This window comes from Lepisma saccharinum, chromosome 21 (genome assembly GCF_977018435.1).
Source record: "Lepisma saccharinum chromosome 21, izLepSacc3.1, whole genome shotgun sequence".
NCBI lineage: Eukaryota > Metazoa > Arthropoda > Insecta > Zygentoma > Lepismatidae > Lepisma > Lepisma saccharinum.
Window position 1 is genome coordinate 43,730,570 of NC_139249.1, and position 23,750 is coordinate 43,754,319.

General features: G+C 37.6%; 2 protein-coding genes across 3 annotated transcripts in view; one reads left to right on the forward strand and one right to left on the reverse strand.

Moving 5' to 3' along the window:
* The window catches only part of LOC146003899 (uncharacterized), a 500,546-nt gene that overhangs the window by 85,482 nt on the left and 391,314 nt on the right, over positions 1 to 23,750 (forward strand). The window lies entirely within an intron of this gene.
* Positions 1 to 23,750, reverse strand: part of LOC146004007 (sulfide:quinone oxidoreductase, mitochondrial-like) — a 73,464-nt gene that overhangs the window by 23,803 nt on the left and 25,911 nt on the right. For both annotated transcript variants that reach the window (XM_083142556.1, XM_083142557.1), the window contains 4 exons: positions 22,451 to 22,675; positions 19,664 to 19,861; positions 4,862 to 5,071; positions 1,182 to 1,368 (listed from right to left, as the gene is read on the reverse strand). In XM_083142556.1, coding sequence (XP_082998682.1) covers positions 1,182 to 1,368; positions 4,862 to 5,071; positions 19,664 to 19,861; positions 22,451 to 22,675 — 820 coding nt within the window. The remainder of the gene's footprint in view (positions 1 to 1,181; positions 1,369 to 4,861; positions 5,072 to 19,663; positions 19,862 to 22,450; positions 22,676 to 23,750) is intronic.

Consider the following 23,750-nt stretch of genomic DNA (forward strand, 5'->3'; position numbering starts at 1 on the left):
ATCAGCAGCATCAAGGAAATTTTCGCAAAGCTACATTTCTTGGAATAGCTGTATCACATAAAGTTGGTGATATCAATATACCAAATAGTGATGAGGAAAAGCAGAAACATTATCATGAAAAATTATCCGATAAAGAATACAAACTGTTCGAGGATAGAATGGATAGATTCCAACCTGTATCTCTGGCAACGGACTAGGTGTTACCTTAGCCTTACAAAAGAGTGTGATACAAAAGGTAATGTTACGATTCATACCTGTGGTGTCCAATGGAGCCAGACGCAGATACGTGACAAGGCTCAATGTTTCCTTCATTCATTTGTTTAATTCTTATTCATCATAATTACCCTAGTTAATGCAACTCAGTGGTAAATCAACCCCTTGAGGGCCAAGGTATGACAAAGTAGCTTTCTCTTTGGAGACACAAAGTCTCATTGTCACTTTTATCTGGATTTCCAGACTATAGCATGCAACTTAATCTTTTCCAGCTGCTTTACAATTGTTCTAATGATGTTGGGTCAACAAGTATGCTAACCGTTCATCTATTTATGGCCCCTAAACAGGTAGAATAATGAAGTAATATAGCCAAATACAAAAAGTTTTTTGACTTGTGTGTTATATTTGTAAAGATGAAAATACTACAGACAGTCAGATGAAAACATTAATTTGTTTTTTATGTAGTAGATTTCTGCATGTAAAGTTGCACAAGTTGCTGCATTTTAGCAGAGACCCACTGCTGATCCACATATATTTTCAAGTCTGAGTTGGTGCCTATACACCTCAAGAAGAAGAATATTTGGAATCTATGAACAGTCACTTTTGAGCCACCGCGAAGGTCTTTCCACCCATCTAAGTGCGGACTGAGGATATTGTCAAACTTCCTCCTCTATTTGTAAACTTGCTGATGTGGTAAGCATGCTTACAGACATTGAATTTTCATTTGCCATAGAATGTCTTATAAGTTTTAGGCTTCCAGAGGGCAAGAAACCACTGCTCTTTGCTGGTGCATGTTTATAAAATTACAAACATTATGTTGTGAAACTCACTTGATCAGTGTTGCAGCCCTTATGTGATTTTGTAAATAACAGTTGATACCTCATGTTTCCCAATTATCAAAACACTTACCTAAAATATGAGTACAAATATAATATCATAAAGGTACGTATATAACATATACAACATACCTACAGCTGCAGCCGTTTTTTTTGTTGGCAAATTTGTGCAGTCCCCAATGCCAAATATATTAGAATATCTTTCATGCTGCAGAGTCCTCTTGTCCACCGCCAGAAAACCAGCTTCATCCACCAATTTTGTACACTTCCTTAGAACATCAGGTGTGCTCATGGGTGGGGTTACATGTAGCAAATCATACTGGAACCAAGAATAAAACGTATTTAAATATTATGACTATGTGCACAAAATTGATAAAAAATTCATCTTAGCTCAACACTGTCGAGAGATAACATAATCGATATGCAGCTATTTAAAAATTAATCATACAGTTATTTCAAATTCAAGTGCAGGGCCTCCCCAATGGAGCAGTGGTAGCATCGTCACCTTGTAATCAAGGGGTCCCAGGTTCGATACCTGGTGGAGGCACATATTGGTTCGCCGGATTAGCCTTACTGTGCATAAAGTGGACTTAAAACGCCAAATCAATCAATCAATCAAATTCAAGTGCAAAACAACTGAAACTGTTATATATGTTATATCTAATGATGAACTCTTCAAATTGGCTACTGGAGTTTGGAAGGAATTGTGATTTACAAAACAGAAAATAAGAACAAAAGTTTTTGTATGAGCTGCAGCCATCTCAGGAAATAATCATTTGTTGTTTTATTTAGTAATGATGGAATTGTATCAGTAAGAATACAACTTTTTTTATATATATAAAAACAAACTAATAGTTTCATTCTCAAAATCAGGCAGTGTGTTTTGGTTCTCATGAATGTAATGTTCGAGCAGAAAGTTTGCCATATTTTGAGTGGTTAACAGTTAATTTCAATACAAAATGTATACTTTTTCCTAGTCAATGCTTTGAACCCCCTCCCCCCCTTCATACCTTTTCTTAACATAAGAAAAAGTACCATCAATTCAGGGTGGAGACTGGTGGATAGGATCCCATTCAAAACCATAGTTCCAATCCTGGTTATCCTGTCAATAGCAGATTTAAAACAAACTTTTTTGAAAAGCAACATCGTTCATTCATTCTGATCTTTGATAAATGCTGGACCTTTTAATCTGCATATGTGTCTTCAGTATCTACAGTATATGAAGTGTTGGGGGAAAATGACCAGTCTACTTTCACCAAAAACTGACACAACTCACCAAGTGTACGTACTATCACTAAAAACTGACACAACTCGCCAAGTAATCGAAATGGAATGTTGAATATTGGAATAAATGTTTCCATCTTTCGAAAGATGAATATGTGGATGAAGATCAGACATTCTATACCTTTAAATTTAGAGACTGGAGGGGTAAGTTTCAAAACAATGAAAAATGGACTTTTATCATTCTCTCCCTGAGCCTTTACATGAGTATCAGTGAAATTTTAAAGTGATTCGTATCTACTTTTCAGTAATTTTTAATAGAAATATTTTAAATTGTATTAATTATATATTTATAGTTGACGAGACAAAAATTGAAATTTTCTGTTCTCCAATAAGAAATGAATCTATTTTCTAGGCAAATGATCCATAACTTACTCAAGTAAATTTGGCAATAAGTTTCGATCAATAAAATTCACAACAAAACATGCCTGCAATGGTCAAACAAGTAAAAAAAGTTGCATTTTTGATCCAGATCACTTTGGCTCTTCCTCAGAAAAGGTAGATTAAAGCATGACAGACATAAGGCATGTAGGTAAGGTGACACTGTAATCAGCAACTCAGTCGAAACATCAATGATTTTTGTATGTTTTCCACATTTGCAGGTGAGAGCTGCAGTGGTTCTGTCAGCAGGGCATCTGCGACTATCATGTGGGAGACACAGGTTCAATTTACAGGGTGAATGATGTCAGGTGAGAATTTTTCAAGTCACGTCCCAGTTCCATTTAGCCAGCCTCTAATAAATGAGTATCTGGGGGACAAGATTAGAGGGTAAATGCAGTTGGATCATGGTGCCTCTCATATCACCTGCACAACTGGCAGGTGGGGCCTTTCATCAACTCTCATAGACCTGCATTAAATTTTGCATTGTTCATGAGGTAGGTTTATATCTGCAGATATATTTTGCGTACTAATAATCTACTTCAACAACAAACGTAAATTATTCTTATGTGTATGTATTGACTGCATGTGAAACTAACGAAGGACTAAAATTAAATGGTGTGACTCAGTTGTTAGCATATGCATATGATGTAGATTTATTAGGGGATGATATAAATATAATTAAGGATAATGCTAAAATATTTTTCAAAACTGCTAAAGAGATAGGTTTGGAAGTTAACAAAGATAAAACTAAATATATGCTTACAGGCCGAAACCAAGTGTTAGTAATAATCAAAATCTAATTATTGATAACAACTCGTTTGAACCAGTTTCCAAATTCAAATAATTAGGAGTAATATTAACAAGTGAAAATTATATTAAAGAGGAAATAAAAAGTAGGCTTAATTCAGGAAATGCATGTTACTTCTCTTTTCATAAACTTTTGTCTTCTCGTTTAATATCTAAGAAACTAAAAGTTAAAATATACAAAGCACTAATTTTGCCTGTAGTATTATATGGGTGTGAAACTTGGTCCCTTACATTGAAAGAGGAACATAAATTGAGATTATTTGAAAATAAGATCCTTAGGAAAATATTTGGAGCTAAAAGGGATGAGGAGACAGGTGAGTGGAGAAGGTTACATAATTTAGAACTACATAATTTGTATTCATGTCCAGATATTATTAGAATAATGAAATCAAGAAGATTTAGGTGGGCAGGCCATGTGGCACGAATGGGAGAGGAAAGAGGAGTTTACAGGATTCTTGTTGGGAAACCTGATGGTAAGAGACCTGTAGGAAGGCCAAGACGAAGATTGAGGGACAACGTTGAGATGGACCTAAAGGAAATCGATAGGGATGGAAGAGAGTATATAGATCTTGCTCAAGATAGGGACAGATGGAAGGCCTGTGTTGCTGCAGCCATGAACCTTCGGGTTTAAGAAGGCTAGAGAGTTAGTTAGTTAGTTAGTTAGTTATGTATTGACTGCAATGTATTAATTCTTGTTCTATGTGAAGTAAAAGAAATATGAGGGTTAAGCCATGGCAACTTTATTATTATTTTTTTTGTGAGAGTGAAGATAGGAAAGAAAATCAGAAATATAGGAATGGTATGGGACTGTGGAATGTATGAACAATGCAGATCATGTGTACGAGGTGTAGAATACAGAAGTGAGCAAAACATCCATAAAGATAGTATCATGCCACATGTGTTAACAAGTCAGAAAGCATACAAGCTTTACAGGATCAAACGAGGAAAATACTATGGTAGGATACTATTCCCCACAGTTTCCGAAAGCTTCCTGTGGAATTCTCTGGCATGTCTCCACCGAAGAATGGCTAGTTTGATACACAAACAATGTTCATGCCAAGAGATAGAGATGACTCAACAATGAATTACTACCGCCTTCTGTATGATAACCATTCATCACACTGCCATCTAGTGATGTGATCACATACTACAGGTGCCATGTTTTTTGGAACATACCATCATTCTTACTTTTTGGACTTTTAACCACTGTGTTAATTTTAAAATACCAACGTTTCGGAGGCTGAATCATATTGTGGTACTAACGTTTAACTTTAAGGAAAAATATAGTTGCTCCAGCCCTCGTAGACATAAAATATTACAACACAAAAATTAGGTAAAATTACCTCCAAGCTGAGAGTCTCCTCTGGCTTATCCAAGTTCTGGAAAATGGCTACTTTTTCCTTTGGCTTTACTTCCTCTAGACTGTGCCGAAGATTAACTTTTATGTTCTTTTTACTGCACACTTCCCACAGGCAATCAGCATACTTCTTTACGCTAAATAGGACATCCAGACTGGCGTTATAGATTATATTAGACTTCTCTCGCTTCCCTGCCTTTAGAAGGAAAAATTAACATTAGTAGTTTTAAAGATGTTAGGATTATTTAAATGTAGCACGTGCTATGTGCAAGAAGGTATTACATAATGCATACCATGTACCTATAATTATGTATGAAGCAAACTTGGATAATGAGAAAGACAAGAAAGATTGGAGATGATATTCTTACAGAGGGAAGACCAGAAATAATGGAATAAGGAACAGACTGATTCTTTGTGTGTATACATTTCTTGCCCTCTATATTTTTTCTCTTTGTTCTAGTTTACTGTTGTTCCATGGATTTTTTTTACATAATTGTCGAAAGGAGCATGTGACGCATTGCAAATATTACGGGTGAACCAGCAAAGGTCTGTCCTATTCTAAAACTCGTGCACTGTCCTAAAACAATTGTTATATACCCAATAGGCATAATGCTTGTAAATAGTTGATAAGGTGAATCAGAGATGGCAGCACTAGGCATGCAAGATAGAAGACTGCGGTATTATACATGAATGACAGTCAAAATAAGCGATAAAGTGAATTAAGAAGATGATAAATAATAGAATACAGCATAAGATGATAAAGAAAATACATAAAGAGAATAAACTAATAAAAGTAATTGTCAAATGAAATAGATACTCGTATGTAAATAAATAAGAAATTTAAAAAAGTGAAAGTACCAATATAAATTTGTGTCTATTTGCCTGCGAACAGATTTATAATCTAAATGTGTTAGCTTGTTTACGAAACCCATCGTGGAAGTTTTGATTACACCAGTTGAGGCGGTTTCAGTCAGGCCAGCCACACACCGGATCCGACACGACTAGTCATTCTTGTTGCAAACCAACTCTGGGAACGTTTAACATGGGGCTCATATGGGCCGCCGCACACTGGACGAAACATTTGACTCGAGTCACCATGCGTCGGCTTGTGACAAAACAGTGAAGGTCCCGGGAATTTAGTCTCGAAGGAGCACGATGCGACAAAATGCTCTGCGCATGTGCGAATCCTTTATTCTCATCGCACCACCTGCATGTGACTTATCACTGTATTGTTTGACAACACATAGCTTTGATGCTGCAGTCAAGTTTAAAAATGGAGCTTGATTATATAATGTATCTATCGTACATTGTACAAGGAAAGCAATTTTCAGGCCAGTTTGATATTTATGGCTCGATTAACAATGTGTTTGCAGTTCACAAATTAAACTTTTTTCCTTTTTTGCAGGGGGTTCATCTATTGCTGGATTCATGTGTAAACAGGAAATATATTTACAAGGAATACTCTCTTTTGAGAGGAGATAAATTAACATCATTATGAAAAATAACTAGAAATACAATGTGAAACAAAGCTACACAATTGATTACTCATTTCCTCACGCATAAAAAGTGTTTTCAAAGCTTCAATGACTTTCATGTTTTCACATATTTGTTAGTGATTTTTTCTATACAACATATTTAGTTATTGTACAAACAAAATATCAGCAGTAAATTATATTTACATATAAAGTGCGAAAACGATAGGGGGATAGAAATATCCCTGGTAGTAATGAAAATTAACTTTTGTTGCCAGGAATAATTGGCTTTTATGGGGGTATCCCTGATCTCCCCTTCACCGTTACCTCGTGCACACTGCTGTGTTACACCCTTCCCAACTTCATTTTTGTGAGCAATTTGTAACGTTATCTTGTTATGGATCACTACCATGGATGGAATTAAAGTAATCGACACCTCTTTTGCCCTCTCATTCTTGTATGATGAACACAACAAGACTCGTCTTGCTTCATTGTGTCACTTTGTGTATCGTTGCATTGTGACTTGTGTTGCTTTGTGTATTGGCATGTCGTGTTGGATCTGGTGTGCGGCTGGCCTCACGAACCACAACACCTATGGGTTGTGCATCACAGTCGCTGCACCGACTTGGTAGTGCATTTCAGTCGTTCAGCACCTAGTCTACACTTTGTTGTATTTACCAGTGGTGGCACGTTCCAGCCGATGCCCCAAGGGAGAATATCAGGATAAAGGATTTCCTTAGAACATTTAATCCTCCAGCTCGAACTCGTAACCCTCTACAACTTGGTATTAGTGATGAAAAGTGAGGTGTTATAAGCTTACGAGACTCGAACTTGGTGAAAAGGGAAAACACGTATATGCAGCCCCCCCTGTCATTACACAGCAACGGGAAATTGAAAATCAATATATTCCTAAGTAAAACATGAAACTATAAAGTAAACAATGAGACTTGTTATGCTATTTCAATACTATTAAGCACAAAAGGATATTTCACTTGACCACAGTTAAACTTGAAGAAAATGCGACACTGATTTTATATTATTATTATTACATTTTATGGAAACTCTCTTTCTCTTAAACGTAACTTAAATGTAACAAGTATTAGGAAAGAAATGAAGGCTTGACTTCATATGTATATCACTGTAGGTATGTGTTCGTACATGATTGGATTTTCTTAAAGAATTACATGTAATATTCCTGTATCTCCCGTGTCGGTGATCTAAGGTCTTAATTCTTTCCTGCGTTGTCCCCACATAAAGCGGCTCTGGGGTTCACCCAGCATCAAATTAATGGGTCCCTGGGGGCAACCATGGGAGGTAAAGGCAACCAGAGAGTGGTGCTGATCACATAACTTCCATAATGCCCGAGATCGAGAATGTGTGTGGCCCTACCCGCACATCCCCTTAATGTGCTTTCATGACATGGTGCTATATGCACAGGGAACTTTACCTTTACCTTTGCATGTAATATTCTTTTCCGTATAATGCTATCTTGCATAAAATGGAAACAAGCATGTTTCAGACATGATTGACCGAAGATAGTATTTTTATTAGCCTAAATTTCCAAAAAAACTTTTTTCACCACTTGCCACTGTTATCGACAAAGTTAATAAATTCGAAGTTGTACACTTTCATACATTAGGTGCAAAATCATGACCCTTCATCAGTTTACGACCTCCTTTGGTGAAATTGTTTTATTATAGCCGAAAGCACTTTTAGTTCATATTTTAATTCAGTAGCCTTCATGTGTTACCATTCCGGCAAGTTTTCTACACTTTTCAGACAAGAGATCAGATGGCATGTCTTTATCCTTACTAATATCATAAAAGAAATTGACAATTCACTATGATGTTTAACCTTCTCAAATCTTTCTCTTAGAGCTAAAATAATTGTCTGGGACCTGGTAATAAAAATCAACTTTGTACCGTTTTTGTGGATCTTTAACAGTTTCGTCATACTGAAACTGCTTCTTTTTTCGATTTCGGCCCTGTACAGTGTTTCCTATCTTTGAATCATCTATATCTAAATTTGATGCCAATTCTTTCTCATCAACCGAGACTCACAGGTCGCCGCTCCCCGACACCTCCATGAGTGGAGGGAGGAAGGCCCTGCCAGGCTGCCAAGTGGCATCTAAGAAACTTTGACATTTTTTATCACTTCTGCTTTTTTCAAAGCGCTGATATGTTCGCAAGAAATCATCTAATAATAATAACCTAATCTAATCTAATATAACAGCATCTAACACATAGTAGATTAATGTTTTGAAGACATTTGCTCATTACATTACGTGGAGTAAAAAGTGATACCTACCAGATAACTAGTGAGCAAAGGAATGTAAAGCCACACAATTGGTTTGCAATACACTGAGCCTCATGTGAGACCATTTGGACAGTTTTATTGTCACCAATTATTTGAAGGAGTACATCATAGACCTCTCCCACGTAATATCTCAAAGGAGTTAAGGCATCAAATCTGCTTTCCCACCTTGTGGCACTCAGTTGTTTTAAAGTGAGACTACTGATATGTTCCTTCAAAACGATGGGTTGACATATATTAACTTCCAAGTTATATAATATAACATAATATAATATAATATAATATATAGGTTTATTTTTTTCTTCTCTTCAAATTTTGTCACCTTGAAAATTTGCCGCTCTGGGCGGTGGTACGGCTCGCCCCCCTTCCCCCCTTCTATCCAGCCCTGCGTATATGAAGGGGGAGGAACTGGTGGAATAAGCGACCCACGATTACATAAGAAACGAAGTCCAGAAGGAAGCTCATGCCCAAATCCCGAGACAGAAGAAAGTCCAGAAGGAAGTCCAGAAAGAAGTCAAAGAAAGGACATTAAGAAAAAGAAGACTATCGCTTGTTAAAGAAGGAAATGAAGTCATGAATAATATAGAAGAATGGAAATATATACAAGTCTATTTATACGAGAGAATAAGAACTTGTGAAATAAGAAAAATGATGTAAATATTTAAATTAGTGCATTTCTCAATTATCTCATTAATGTAGAAAGAAAGGTATAATATAGCTGACTAACCATCTCCATTGGAAGGCTTACTGTCTGGTTTCTTTTCTAACAAGAACCCCTTACCCTGAAGATATTTTAGCCGTGGTGCACCCAAACAGAGGTAGCACAATTTCACAGTATTAGAGGCGTGGAAGACTCCTGTCAGACATTGCATGAGTTCGTACAGTCTTCAATTAAAAAAATCGACTTTTGTTGAGTTTGTCTTTAATATCCGCAATACATTATATGTTCTCTTGATACGTTACATCAATAAATGTTTTTAAATGCTTGTACTAACCAGTGATGCTACAGGACAGAACATATGTGGTTTGGATACATGAAGTGGATGAGAACACTGCACAACTAGGGTTACCAGATCGCTATAAGGGAAATGTAGGACATAATGTTCCAAAATGTAGGACATTGAGTCAAACAAAACATTCGCAATAAATAATACATATTTCTGTAGAACACGTAACAGAATAATTTAAAATTGACACTTTTCAGTTAAAAAAAAAGTTTTCTTAATGAATACTTTAATTCAAAATTCCAAACTTGTAATCATACTAAACAATGCACCTGCTTTAACTGGTACTTCTCAGAGGAGCCAATTTTTCCCAAAATTTCAGGTTCAGTCATAATATATTTATGAGAGACTAGACAGTCAAACTCTTTGATATTATATAGACCAGTACCAAACTTCTTTCAGACTTTATGAAAATAAAAAAAAAATATTTCGTAAGTCTGTTGTGCTGATGGCAGGGTTGTTAAAGGTCCAGGAATTTTATATAAATTCAATTTCGGTCCAGGAGAGAAAATCAGCAAGCGTAAATGGGTTCTGGACAGTAAAAAACCTTTTTATCTGTAAAATATTTAAATTCGGTCCAGGAAGCTTTTTCCTGATCAATTTAAATACGGTGCAGGAACCTTTTTTCCAGATGAATTTAAATGCGGTCTGGGAACATTTTTTCCGAACCAATTTAAATTCGAACCAGGAACCTTTATTCCAGGATTAATTTAAATACTGTCCAGGAACCATTTTTTCCGAATCAGTTTAAATAGGGTCCAAGTTCCGTATTGAAATGAATAAAATACGGAAGTTGGATCGAATACGGACCTGACGATAAACAATTATCCACTTGTGAGCATGAAAGACTAATCCAGGTGCTGGCTATCTCGAGAATCTAAGGTACAAGGTAGAAATGGGCGAAATGCAAATGCTGCCTTCACGTTACCCTTCTCCATGTAGTCCCATTCTATCGCGCGCATTCCTTCCCTTGGTTGTAGCAACACTTTCCGTGTGATATCGGCTGGGAACACAGCAGCCTCACGTTACCTCATCCACGGCTCCTATTGGCTGCGGTTCCTGGATTGTATGCTGGACGGGTTTGTTTGAACTCAATGTGATGCCATATAGTCCATTGCGTTATGTACAGTAACTCTTCGACAAGGGAGTTTTTGAATCTGGCCCACGAGAGAACAACAGCGTTTTGATTTTTCCCTGTGTTACGTTTTCTACAACCGCAGTGTGACATTCCAATGTAAAATGTACTCGAGGACATTTGTAGAAGGCAATTTCAATCGGTCAAGCCTGGTCTATAATTGTAAATAAATTCAATCCCGGACTGGGAGAGAAAATCAGCAAACGTAAATGAGTTCTAGACTAGTTGATAATCTTTTCATATTTAAATCATTTCAATTCGGTCCAGCAACCTTTTTTCCAGATCAATTTAAATATGGTCCAAGAACCTTTTTTCTTGATTAATTTAAATTCTGTCCTGGAACCTTTTTTCCAGAATTCGGTGCAGGAACATTTTTTATGGAAGAATTTCAATTCGGTCCAGGAACATTTTTTCCCACATCAATTTAAATACGGTCCAGGGACCTTTTTTCAGGATCAATTAAAATATGGTCCAGGAACCATTTTTCAATGTAACAATATGCAACTTGGACTGAATTTAAATTGTGCGAGAATTTAATAACCCTTGCTGATAGTAATGAAAGTAGTCTCTCAACCTTTGCAATATGACCTGTAATGGCAAACAAATATTCAGCAATTACCGTAATTGAAATGGTTCCAGAAGTTTCATCTTAGGTAGTTTTTAGTTGAATAACAGGGTGTCTACCAAAATAACAAATCCAAAATTCTTTAGTTTTTCAGGACTTTTTCTTTACATTTCTATTTTGTTTTTCTTTACCTAAGTAGATGTCAAATAAATAAAGGTTAAGTTGGAAATTAGCAATTAAGAAAATAATATTTAATAAGAAAATCCTACCAAAAGGCTGGATAAAATGAAAACTGCAGCAGTATATAACAAGAGATTTAGACCTATTTTATCTATTAATGCAAGCTGGACTGCATTTGGCAGACTAGCGAGGCTCTGGCATCTGGATTGATTGAATTGGTGTTTTAAGTCCACTTTATGCACAATATGGCTAATTGGGACTGGTCCTACAGTTTAAATTGGGATCCGAACCACTATGTGCCTCCACCGGGTATCAAACCCAGAACCCCTTGATTACAAGGCAACAATGTCTGGCATCTGGACTCCCAGCCAGTATAATCTTATGTGGGGCTCGTGTTGTTGTCCCTATATGTTTGTGATTGTCCCTTCATCCAGCTTATCTTATCACCGTTCATCCTCATCTTCCCGATTAGCCAAAGGGGCAGAAAAGTTAAGTAAAATAAACTAAATCAACTAATCAGTCATTGGGATAGCAAAGTTTCTTGACCACAAGTATAATTTCTTGACTTTTTATTGACTTCTTGACCTACTTTCTTTACTTTTTCTTGACTTTCACGACTTTCTTGACTGGTAGACACCCTAAATAACTTCATTCTCTAAACCCCTGCTTTACAATCAAAATAATGAATAAGAATGGAAAACACCTTGATTCATCAGTATAAACCCCAAGGCAATAAATTACCCTCAGGCATTGAACGGTCGCATCATCAGAATGTGGCACCAAAACTTTTGTTCATTAATTGCTTCCATTTTTCCGTTTCTCCTCTAGCAGGACAATATTTTATTTTATTTTTCGGCAATGGCTGAATCAAAATAAATGTCCCTATTGAGTTTGGGAGCGCAGTCCATAGCCTTGTAACTTGCATGATTTCTCATTGTTAAACTGAAACACGTATTTCCCTAATTATATTATGTGACGCTCAAAATGTAGGACATTTATGACATTTTTCAAATTCCTCCCGGATGCTGGACACAAGGCTAAAATGTAGGACATGTCCGGGAAAAACCGGACATCTGGTAACCTATGGACAACAACATGGAAAAGACCAAGGAGTCTGGAAAGATCAGGTACTGGATGGTAAGAAGAGGGAAAGAAATGAACAGTGGAGAGAAACGATGAAGAATACAAGATGCAGAGACTTGACTCCTATACTGACTCAACCAGAGACTGGAAAGGATATGATATGTTAAATGCAACTTACTTTTGTATTAAACACAGATGCAAACTAAAATACTCCTTGTGGTTGGATTCTCTTTATTTACTCATCACAAATCATCTTCAAAAGCTAGTTCTGACACCAAGAAATGTATTTTTTTATTGTTGCAAATGTACTTGTGTTAAATCTATAGGGCAAAAGAAAGGAAAAGAGAAGAGGAAAATGTACATGCACACACTGACTTTAAGCCAGTTCCACCTATATGTTTCCTTTATTTTATCCTCATAGCAGTAGTCCTCAAAACATTGATAGCCCCTTATTCTGTGTGGTGTTTTGTGCTTTTTCCTCATTTTAACACTAGAACGGCGGAGGATCCGATACCCCTAAAACAGTGGAAAGGGGTCATTTTGACCCCTCATAAGAAATACATTTAAAAATTCCAATTGGCAACTTTACTTTATTTCATCATATTTTCTGTGTTTTGTGTATTGTAATGGCAGTAAATTTTCATTTAATTTAATTTTAATTCAGTTGGTGTTTTAAGTCCACTTTGTGCACAATAAGGCTAATTGGGACTGGACCTACAGTTAAAAGTGGGATCCGAACCACTATGTGCTTCTATTGGGTATCGAACCTGAGACCCCTTGATTACAAGATGACGACGCTACCACTGCACCATCGGGAGGCCATGTATAATAATCAAAGTGTTGGGTGTTTTGTTATACATTTTGATTACAAATTACAATCATCAACAACTGAGCACTCCAGATATGCAACATTTTATCACGTGACATGTTTGGATACGTCCTTCCCGGTCCAAGAACACTACCTACATGACGACGTGCCTGTGGAAACATGCTGAAGACAGGATAATACAGAAACTGCAACCTAGCACTGATATTGCAGCATGTATAAATGACACTTTACAAGGGTCAAATTAACCCTTCCATTGTTCTAGGGGTATAATGTGAAATTTCACAGAAAGAATTTATATTTTTTAGATTTAAATATACCATCTTAAAAAGGACAAAGAATTATGAAAAGTCACAAAATTTCGAAGAAAAAATAAGAAAAAGGGGATAGTTATTAAAGAAACAGTGAAGGTAGGGGTCATTTTAGTGTTCACATGGGTAAAACCTTGTGTATATTTTTCTATATTGTTATTTATCAGGGATTGGATGCTCTTAGTATTGGCTAATGTAGACATACTTGTAAAATTGACAATAATTTTACCACTCTTATATTTCCATAAATGGTCTATTATTTACTAGAAACTTCTGATATTTTGTTATTTTTTAATGAAAATAAAGATATAACTTACATACACTGGTTTTGTAAATGCAACTTCTTTTTAGAAGGAAAAATCATTGCAGTCACTTGGTTACGCAGATTAACTAAGAACGTGAATGCACCATTCAGGGTCATCATGTAAAATTTTCATTTTCACGTCAGATCAGTAGAAGCAGGGTTGGCAGAGTAATTTACTTGTTACACTTTATACGTAAGTTACATGTAATTTACTAGTAATTTATTTCACATAGAAAACCAGATGTGAAAAACCAATTATCTTTTGTAAATTAGTAACATAAAAACTATTTTAAAATTTTAATTTTCTTACACATTTCGGCAGAAAATCGTTATTTTCTGAAGACAGTTTATGCAGCCACCTCACCCCCTCACCCTCACTAACAGATTTTTTGAAAAATAGAACTGATCATTCACATATTTTAAAAATTGAGAAACCTGTTGATATATATGTCTTGCACTAGTACTTGTACTTTATAACATAACATAATGATCAGAAGCTTGGCGTGCATGTAACCGGTATTACCACAGGTAACAGCAAAATGTAAAGAAATTAAAAAGTTTTTTTTTCAATAAGATAATAACATTGTTAAATACGTTAACCGACAGCATTGCAGTTGAGGCAGGCCATTCTGCTACCCTCAAGAGGTAACAAGAGGAAAGGGCGCCAATGCAAGGGAAGAGCGGAGAAATACCTAGTGGCATATGTGCTACGATGTTATTCATATGCCTGTTTAGGGGCCCAGTTGCTGGTCCGGGCTACCGGATCAGCAAGTGTTGTCACATTGGATTTCCAGAAATAGCTAAATCCCGCTTAAAACGGGGATACTATTTCTCTGAAGCAACTAGAGCTAGACTGCAAAGCCAAAACTGGATTTAACTACAGTACAACTTAGACCGTTGACGTAATTGACGAAAAGATAAGTTCTTGACGCGATTTGCTATTTGGACAAACCTTGGTCCAAAAACTAAGTTGGCAACAGTAGTACGTACATGTGGACTTCTCTTCTACCGCTGGAGGAGGGGAATTCTGTCATCTGCTCACCGCACAAATGTCAAACTGACTTGAATGTGTGATTCTTCTTCCCCTTTCCACGTCTTTGCAAAGAAACAGAGATGGTTGACAAGGCTCGACTACTATTCACTGGATTTTCGTGGTATCTCTCTCGTGAGTGGTAGTTCTTTCTAGGAGTGATTGTGGCTAAATCTCTGAGCGGATTGCAAAAGGAGAACACAATGAACAAAAATCTAGATCAAAGGCATTTGGGGGGGGGGGCTAGGGTGGAGATGATAACATCTGATGGCCGGTAACACTTTTGAAAAAGTCACACCACACAACTGATTACGATTAAATAAAATTTATTTGGATTGGATTTCAAATTTTTAGTAACAAATTCAAATTCCTTTTTCATACATATATGTAACGAAAAAAAATGTTGATTATTAATTGTTATACATTATACTGAAAAAGAAACTAGTGATTGGTAAATGGAAAAAGTGCAAAATTTGTTGTTTATGGAACAATTAGCAATGAACGCTTACTATTATAATAATGTAATGAACAGAACATTTAACTACTTATTTTTTGTGTACAAAATTCCAATATGAGAGCACATACAAATTCGGAATGAAAGTTTTTCAAAGCCTTTTTTCTTTTGTTTTCTGCCATTGCCAACTGCCATACACAACAAGTAACATTTCAAAAACAACATTTTCTGTTAATTTTTGTTTGATTTTAGTTTTTTACACACTTTACATTTTTACACGTATTTTGTGCATAATTTACGTGTCATGCAAAAAACCTTTTTTTAACATGTAATTGCACAACCCTGAGTAGAAGTTTTGGTTCTCTATCGTTTCCAACAAAAAATCATACCTGTTCATCCTTAGAGTTTAATATAAAATGCTTGTGGTTGCACGGACAATTTATATATATATATATATATATATATATCATCCACAAAGATGAACAGGTATGATTTTTAGAGTTTAATATAAAATGCTTGTGGTTGCACGGACAATTTATATATATATATATATATATATATATATATATATATATATATATATCATCCACAAGGATGAACAGGTATGATTTTTAGAGTTTAATATAAAATGCTTGTGGTTGCACGGACAATTTATATATATATATATATATATATATATATATATATATATATATCATCCACAAGGATGAACAGGTATGATTTTTTGTTGGAAACGATAGAGAACCAAAACTTCTACTCAGGGTTGTGCAATTACATGTTAAAAAAAGGTTTTTTGCATATCAGGCGTGGCTCGTGCATTATTTACCCGGGAGTTCACTGAAGTCATGTGACATATATTCAGTTTCCGCAAAAGAGACTTCCTTCGCCTAACAAAAGGATGGGGGGAGGGCTTAAAAGTTTTGTCCAGATTTTTTTTTTTATCTGGGAGTATAAGGTTTTGTAGTAGGGGTGTGCAAATAAATTGAGGGCTGAAACTACAATAAATTGTGCCTTTATGAAAAAAGTTGAGTTTTGTTGGAATATCATGGACGTCCTCAAGTAGGGGCAAGTAATATATTTTTTTCCCAGGAGGAGCAAAAAACACTCCTTCACTCTGAAGTTACTGCAACGCTTTTATAATAATTACCAAAAATTACTGTGACTGAAATTAAATTATATGCGTGTAATATATAATTTTTGGTTGACATTCAATTTCCAACGGGGGGTGGCCCCCTTTTCCCCTTCCGGACATCCATGCCGACTAATCAGAACTGGTCCTACATTTATTAAAGGGAAATGGCAACTAATGGCATGTGCATACTATATAATCAAACCTGAGACCCTTTCATTGATACGCGACAGCTTTGTTCAAATTTGGGGCTGGTCGACCAGCACACGCTTTTTTTCAGTGGACAAGGAAGTTTGTTTACGTTAATTATGTGCATTTCTATCGGTCATTCTTACCTGCGCGGACAGCAACGCCTATACTGCATCAAATGAATAAACCTAGGTAAAGTCCATCCCTCGCTTCACCCGCAGCATCACTTAGTACTTTCCAACAAGTATCCAAGCACTTCAAAAACTAACAAACTTAAGACGATTGACACCGAGCGACAGCGAGTCACGTCTTCGCGCCATTCTTTCTCTTTCTTGAACCCGAAGTGTTTCCACCTTTAAGGAAAAACCTCTGAATGCATGCACGAGCTATTTTGTTAGTGTATATCCTTTATTTTAATTCATCGCATCTAATTCCAGATTTTATTTGTTTCCACTCATCCATCTCTGCCACAATTTTGCATTTATTCCAAGAAGTTCGGTGCAAAAATGATACAAGAGAAGATTGAATATGTAATGTGTGCGCTTCAAACTTGAACCGCACACAGCAACACTGGAAGGGAGGAAGCAGCGAGAACGGAGCCTTGTCCCGCGGCTTCTGCGAGAGAATGAACTGCGCATGACCGTTGGGTGGAGACATAGATTCTGCAATATCATCTTCCATGTATTTTGCCCTATACCCTCCTCGAGCTTCTGCTCCTGCCCGAAGCTTTCACAATGGCACGAGCTGTCCTGTGGGGGTTCAACTGAGGGTCTGTATCAGGGTGGCCGATTCGCGGTTTCTTCTTCTCAGCAAAAGAGTTTGCTGTATTACGGACACAAATACATGACTTATTGTGTAGATTTTTTAGCGAAATCATGTGAAAATGTAAAAGACATTGTTTATTGTTCATTCTCGAGGTGATTATCGTATATTACTGGGGGTTCACTGATCCTGTGTGCTATAGGGCCAACCGCGCCTGATATATATATTTATAAAAGGAATAACAAGGTTCAATGGGATTTTTATATGAGCAATTGAATTTGATATCATTCTAGCAGCTTGTTAAGATATCTACAAACCAATTCCTTTACATATAGTTTGCATTCATCATTTTCACTATCTCAATTATCATGCAATGTACAGGGTGGCTCAAAAAGTCCCTTAACACTCCTGGTACGAGGCCACTGCAGCTTGCAACGTGGAAATGGTGACAACCAATCATTGCCAGGCCAAGGGGGAACCACATTGATGCCACCTGCACAATCGGTGGCCATCTTGAAACCAACGTAAAAATTTTAAATGGGAAGGGGTTGTGCGACACATCAATGTGTGCTAGAATTTCACCAGGATACTAACTGTGACATTTGTTTGCACCTAACTTTAATTTTAAAGACGTTTCCAGCATGGGGCAGTTACTGAAGGGCATTTCCTTTTGTTACAGATCTGAGCGAAAATGCTACTAACATGTGAGGAACGCATTGCGATTATGGTGTCAGGGGAGAGAAGTATGTATGACATCGCCGCAGACTTCAATCACCACCATCCTGCAAGACAACCAGTGTCACATCTGGCCATCAGCCAGTTGCTGGCGATTTCAAGAGACCGGATCAGTGGACGACAAGCTGCGACGTGGACATCCGAAAACAGCCACGGATGAGGGTATTACTGTAGCGGTGTTGGCATCATTTGCGAAGTCCCAACCTGTAGTACATGGAGACTGGCACTGGAAAGCGGTGTCAGCAGGGGTTCAATTCAAAGGATTGTACGTGACCACCACTGGCACCTGTATAAGATACAGCTGCAGCAGCACCTTAGTGAGGACGATCCAGACAGGCGTTTGGAGTTTTGTGAGTCGGTCCTAGGGCAACTGTAACATGACCCAGCCCTCAGTAGCAAGATTCTGTTCAGTGATGAGGCCAATTTTGATGTGTCGGGTGAGGTGAATAAGCAAAATCTGTGATAGTGCTCACCTGATAATCCACATTGGACAGATCCCAGCAAAGGTGACGGGAGGTGGGAAGCTAATGGTGTGGTGTGGTACTTGGGGTTCCAGACTTGTTGGTTCATTTTTCATTGAGGGCAACTTAAATACAGAGGGCTACTTGCTTCTGCTATGGGAGGAGATCTTACCATCCTTGCTGTCAGAGGATGGGGGCTATCCTGAATGGTTCCAGCAAGATGGTGCCCAACTGCATTATAGGATAATGATCCATCAGTACCTAGATCAACAATTCCCTCACCACTGGATTGGTCGCCGAGGGGTTGTGAAATGGCCAGCATGCTCACCTGACCTGACACCATTGGACTTTTACCTCTGGGGACATAGCCATGGTGTATGCTGAAAATCAGGGATGTGGCCCATTTGCGAACACACATAATGGATGCCTGTGCTGCAATCTCTCCTGAGGTTCTGCAGCATGTGGTAAGGTCATGGGAGAGACATTTACATGTGCGTGTGTTGCATAACAGGGATGCCATATTGAGCATGTGTTATAACTTTTGTGGTATCGTTATCTCTGCAACATTTAAAGTTAGGTGCATACACATGTCACAGTTGGTTTCCTGGTGAAATTCTAGCCCACATTGATGTGTTGCACAACCCCTTCCCATTTAAAATATTCACGTTGGTTTCAAGATGGCGGACATCAAAATGGCCGCCGACCGTGCGGGTGGTGATAATGTGGTCCCCCTCTGGTCTGGTAAGGATTGGTCATCACCATTTCCATGTTGCGCGCTGCAGTGGCCTTGTACCGGGGTGTTAATGGACTTTTTGAGCCACCCTGTAGTATGTACCTCTCTTAGGACCCAATCGGAAAGATATGCTGCCTTCTGAGGGGCTCCAGGGCACTTCACATTTGTGTTGGGATACGTGAACACAGCATTTCCTCCTTTAAAAGACTGCAGTGCCTTGTATGTTTTCTCAACATACTGAGGTGAATAGTTTGAACAAACTTCAGGCCTAGTTTTCAGGGCTTCTTCCAATCCTTCAACCTGAAATAAATAGATAGCAATATTATACTTTTATACAGAGTTATGTCAAAAGAATACATGCAAATAGGCATAGTTTTATATTTATGAAAATTTAGCTGATGCCGATTTAAATTTCCAATTAATTCATTGACCACCTTAATAAACGTACACTACAAATTAAACCAAGCTTTTGCAATACAAAGAAGCTGCATATTAAGACATATTTTAAAAAAGGAGACAATGGAGATTATATGTTTATATCCACAAAAAATATAGCAAAATGGCACACCATTGCACAAATTGTAAGATAGATATATCGGATCGGAAAAACTTTCAGCATAATCTCTCCCATCCATAATGAAAACAATGTATGCAAGTACGAGAAATATGGGAAAATGTTCCTGGATTCAAAACCAGAACTTCGTACACTCTTAAGTACCCATGCCAACCCAGGATGCCCAATCAATTTGAACAATTCCAGGCAATAAATTCCAATCTTTGCAGTTTAAATGGCTAGTCAGCCTGCTGTATTTGTGTAAGAGCACTTTCGTATGCATGTATGGATTGCAGAGCGAACAGTAGTACTGTAGCATTGTAAGAGGGTAGAAAGGAGGGAGTGAACAAAGCAGGAGGCTTCATTGGTCGTGTTTGTGCAGTGAGAAACCACTCTTCATCTGATTTGTGAGTAACAGTGCAGTGTGGCATTGTAATCATGGTAGAAGAAACAGGAGATAGTTCCATGAAAAGAAGGGTGCCTTCCCTCACACCATTTTTTACCTCACAATGATTAGCATCACCAGGAATTTTTTGTCAGGGAGTTCTGGCCAATGATAAAACATCATTTGTAGAAATAACAACAATGACAATAAAAATGGATAAACATACAATTGTTACAGTAAAAAAATAATAGGGACACACCTTTCTCACAGCAATTTTCATGAATATCAGTATGTAACACCGGTATATAAAAAGCAAATGAAAGCAGAATACTATTGGGTTTTATGGAGAAACTTTGCCCATGGGCAGCATTACTCGCTTGTTTCTGTATTCTTAATACACCCTCCAGGTGGTGTTGAAATAATACATACATTCATTTTCTGAGAAAGCAGTTGCTGTGAAGGCATAACAAGTCTGTGTGAGGAGCTTTTTTTTATCGACGTTAACTGACCATGTGGTAACTTTTTATTGTTTGTGCCGTGACTGTGTATTGTTTCAACAGTGTCATGTGATAGTATTGTTGCTGTCTGGAAACTGCCAATGAGCCAAAATGGGTAAAAAATGTGTCATTTCACAGCAAATCCTTGCTTTGCATAGTGAAGGCAAATCCTCGAGATAGATTGGTGGAATACTGAAAATTCATCATTGAACGGCAGGCAGAGTTATTAAGAAACAGAATGAACATCACAAATCGTCTCTCCGACAACGTTGTGACAGAAGAAAGAAGACATCACCTAGGGCAGATCACAGAACAAAACCCACAGTATTGACGAATCGAGGACTGAGTTCCCAGCAAATTGCGTCTGTTCTGCAAATGGACCTTGGAATTGATCTCAGACGTTGCCACACAGTGTGCGGACACAGGCGACTTCTGTCCCACACTCGTTTCGCATTTCCCATATGTGGTATCCGTGCAATTCTGCCCAGCCGCCTATTTTCATGGCTGTGTGTTTAGTTGCTACAAAGGCACTCACACTGTCACTAGTACCATCTTTTGATCTTGGCAGATGAACTACAATTGAAACGTCTTACACAGTGCATTACCGTTTTTTTTTTTCATCATTTCTAGAGAGGTGATAAGGATGTCAATGTATCAGAAAGTATTAGGTAAAGATGTAAAGGTAAGGTAAGGTTCCTCATGCATATGGCACTGTGCCATGAAGGCACATTTAGATTTAGGGGATTTTAGAGGTGATGTGCTCAGCACCATGCTTCAGCCATCTTTACCCCCCCCCCAAGGGCTGCACCCAGGTACCCATTGATTTGAAGCTAGGTGAGTTCCAGAGCTGCTCTATGAGGGGACAAGGCTCGAAAAATTCCATACCTAGATCAACCAACAACTGGAATCGAGGTCTCCTGCGTGGCAGTCAGATGTCCACCAGCACTGGCCGATACTTTTCTGGAGTGTGTGGGTTTCATGTGGGCATGTAAAAATGCCACACAACACTTTTGCCAAATGTAATTTTACACCAACATTGAGAAAAGTGAATTTCATAATCAAATAACAGCTATTTTATAGTCCAGATTATCAACTCTTTGAATAGAAAAGCAAAACTCTGGGAGATTGATGTGATACAATTGCAATCTGATACTTATGTATGTGTTGATGTTTTTAAATATTCTGAACATCATTTAATTGGTACAATCCTGAAACATCTATACTGGAATCAATTAGGACATTGGTATGGGTTCAATGTTATGTTATTGGTTCAGCCTTAGTTGTTCCATGCCCACTAGTTTACGTACATTTACAGATCCAATTTTGAAATATGTGTGCACAAAAATACAAAATACAAATAGATGGATGCAAATAAAAATTACTGTGTGCACTAAGCCTTACAATCAAGAGACTGATAAACTGCCATCCAGTCACAGACACCAAGACAATCTTACCTTGTCGTAATCAAGCTGCAATCCCACAGCCACCACCATGAAATCGTAGTTCACCTTGTGGCCATTTTTCGTCACAACCAAGTTGCTCTCTGGATCAAAGAAAGCTACAGAATCCTTGATCCACTTGGCCTTCTTTGGCAAAACTTCTGATGTAAGGCGACAAGAATCAGACAAGCTCTTCACACCTGCCCCAACCAATGTAAACATTGGTTGATAATAATGAACCTAATGGAAGAGAAGTAAATTGACAATCATGTACAGTTGTTGTCGATGTGGTACATTTTACCTGCATTATAAAGAGTTTGCCATGATAAGAAGTCCAGGTCTGTCCTTCTCCTTACAGCAACCACAATAGCTGACATATTTTCCTCACTGCAGTCTCAGTAAAAAACGGCCAATTTTTAACTTCCAAGGGAGGAAGGGGGTCTGCTTATGGAGACAAATGGAAGATGTCGGATGCAAGATATGAGAGGGTGCTATTCAGTCCCGTAGCCAGGCAGGGGCCAGAAAGGGGAGGGGGGCACTGCCGTCAGTCCCCTTGACATTAAATAAAACTATTGTGAAAATGTAGACAGCAGATATTATTTTGGTAACAACTTGGTAAATGATAAATTCACAGAACATGAACAGCAGCTATTACATTCGTTCATCTTGTTTCTGAGCAAAAGTCTAAGCAGCCACAAGTATTTAGAAAATTCTCTGGACTTTAGAAAGTTCTTTCATAGGGGTTCCTCTTTATCTGTACTTTCTTTGTCCTGTAGCTGCTTCCCCTTTGAACAGAAATCTCCGATTTTAACTTCATCATCCATATTCTTTCCATATCAGCATCAAAGGTCAACAGCTCCCAAGTTTTGGGAACGAATAAGGGGAGTTTTATTGCTTCGGTCAGAGGTGGAATGTGAGGTGAGCACTATGAATATATTGCATTTCTTTCTTGAATGATATAAATATCTGTATTATCAAAAGTAGTATGGAGTATATAGTAAGTGATGATGTCAGGAGCAGTAAATTAACACTTCAAGAAATGCTTTAGTAGATATAGAAAAAAACCTGTAGTATTTCAATGACATTTCTAAATTTTGAATTTTATATTAACTTAATGAACCTCCCCCCCCCACATAATTTACTTTAATTTAATACTGAAAAATGGACTTGGTTTACAAATCTCCCCTGGAGATCAATTCTAGTTACGGGCCTAGGGCTATTTTACCGACTAGGAAAATTTCTGCACCATTTACCCAACTGTCACAATGTTAATCACAGGGGCATCCCTCAGGTATCCCTAAGGCTCAAGTAAACC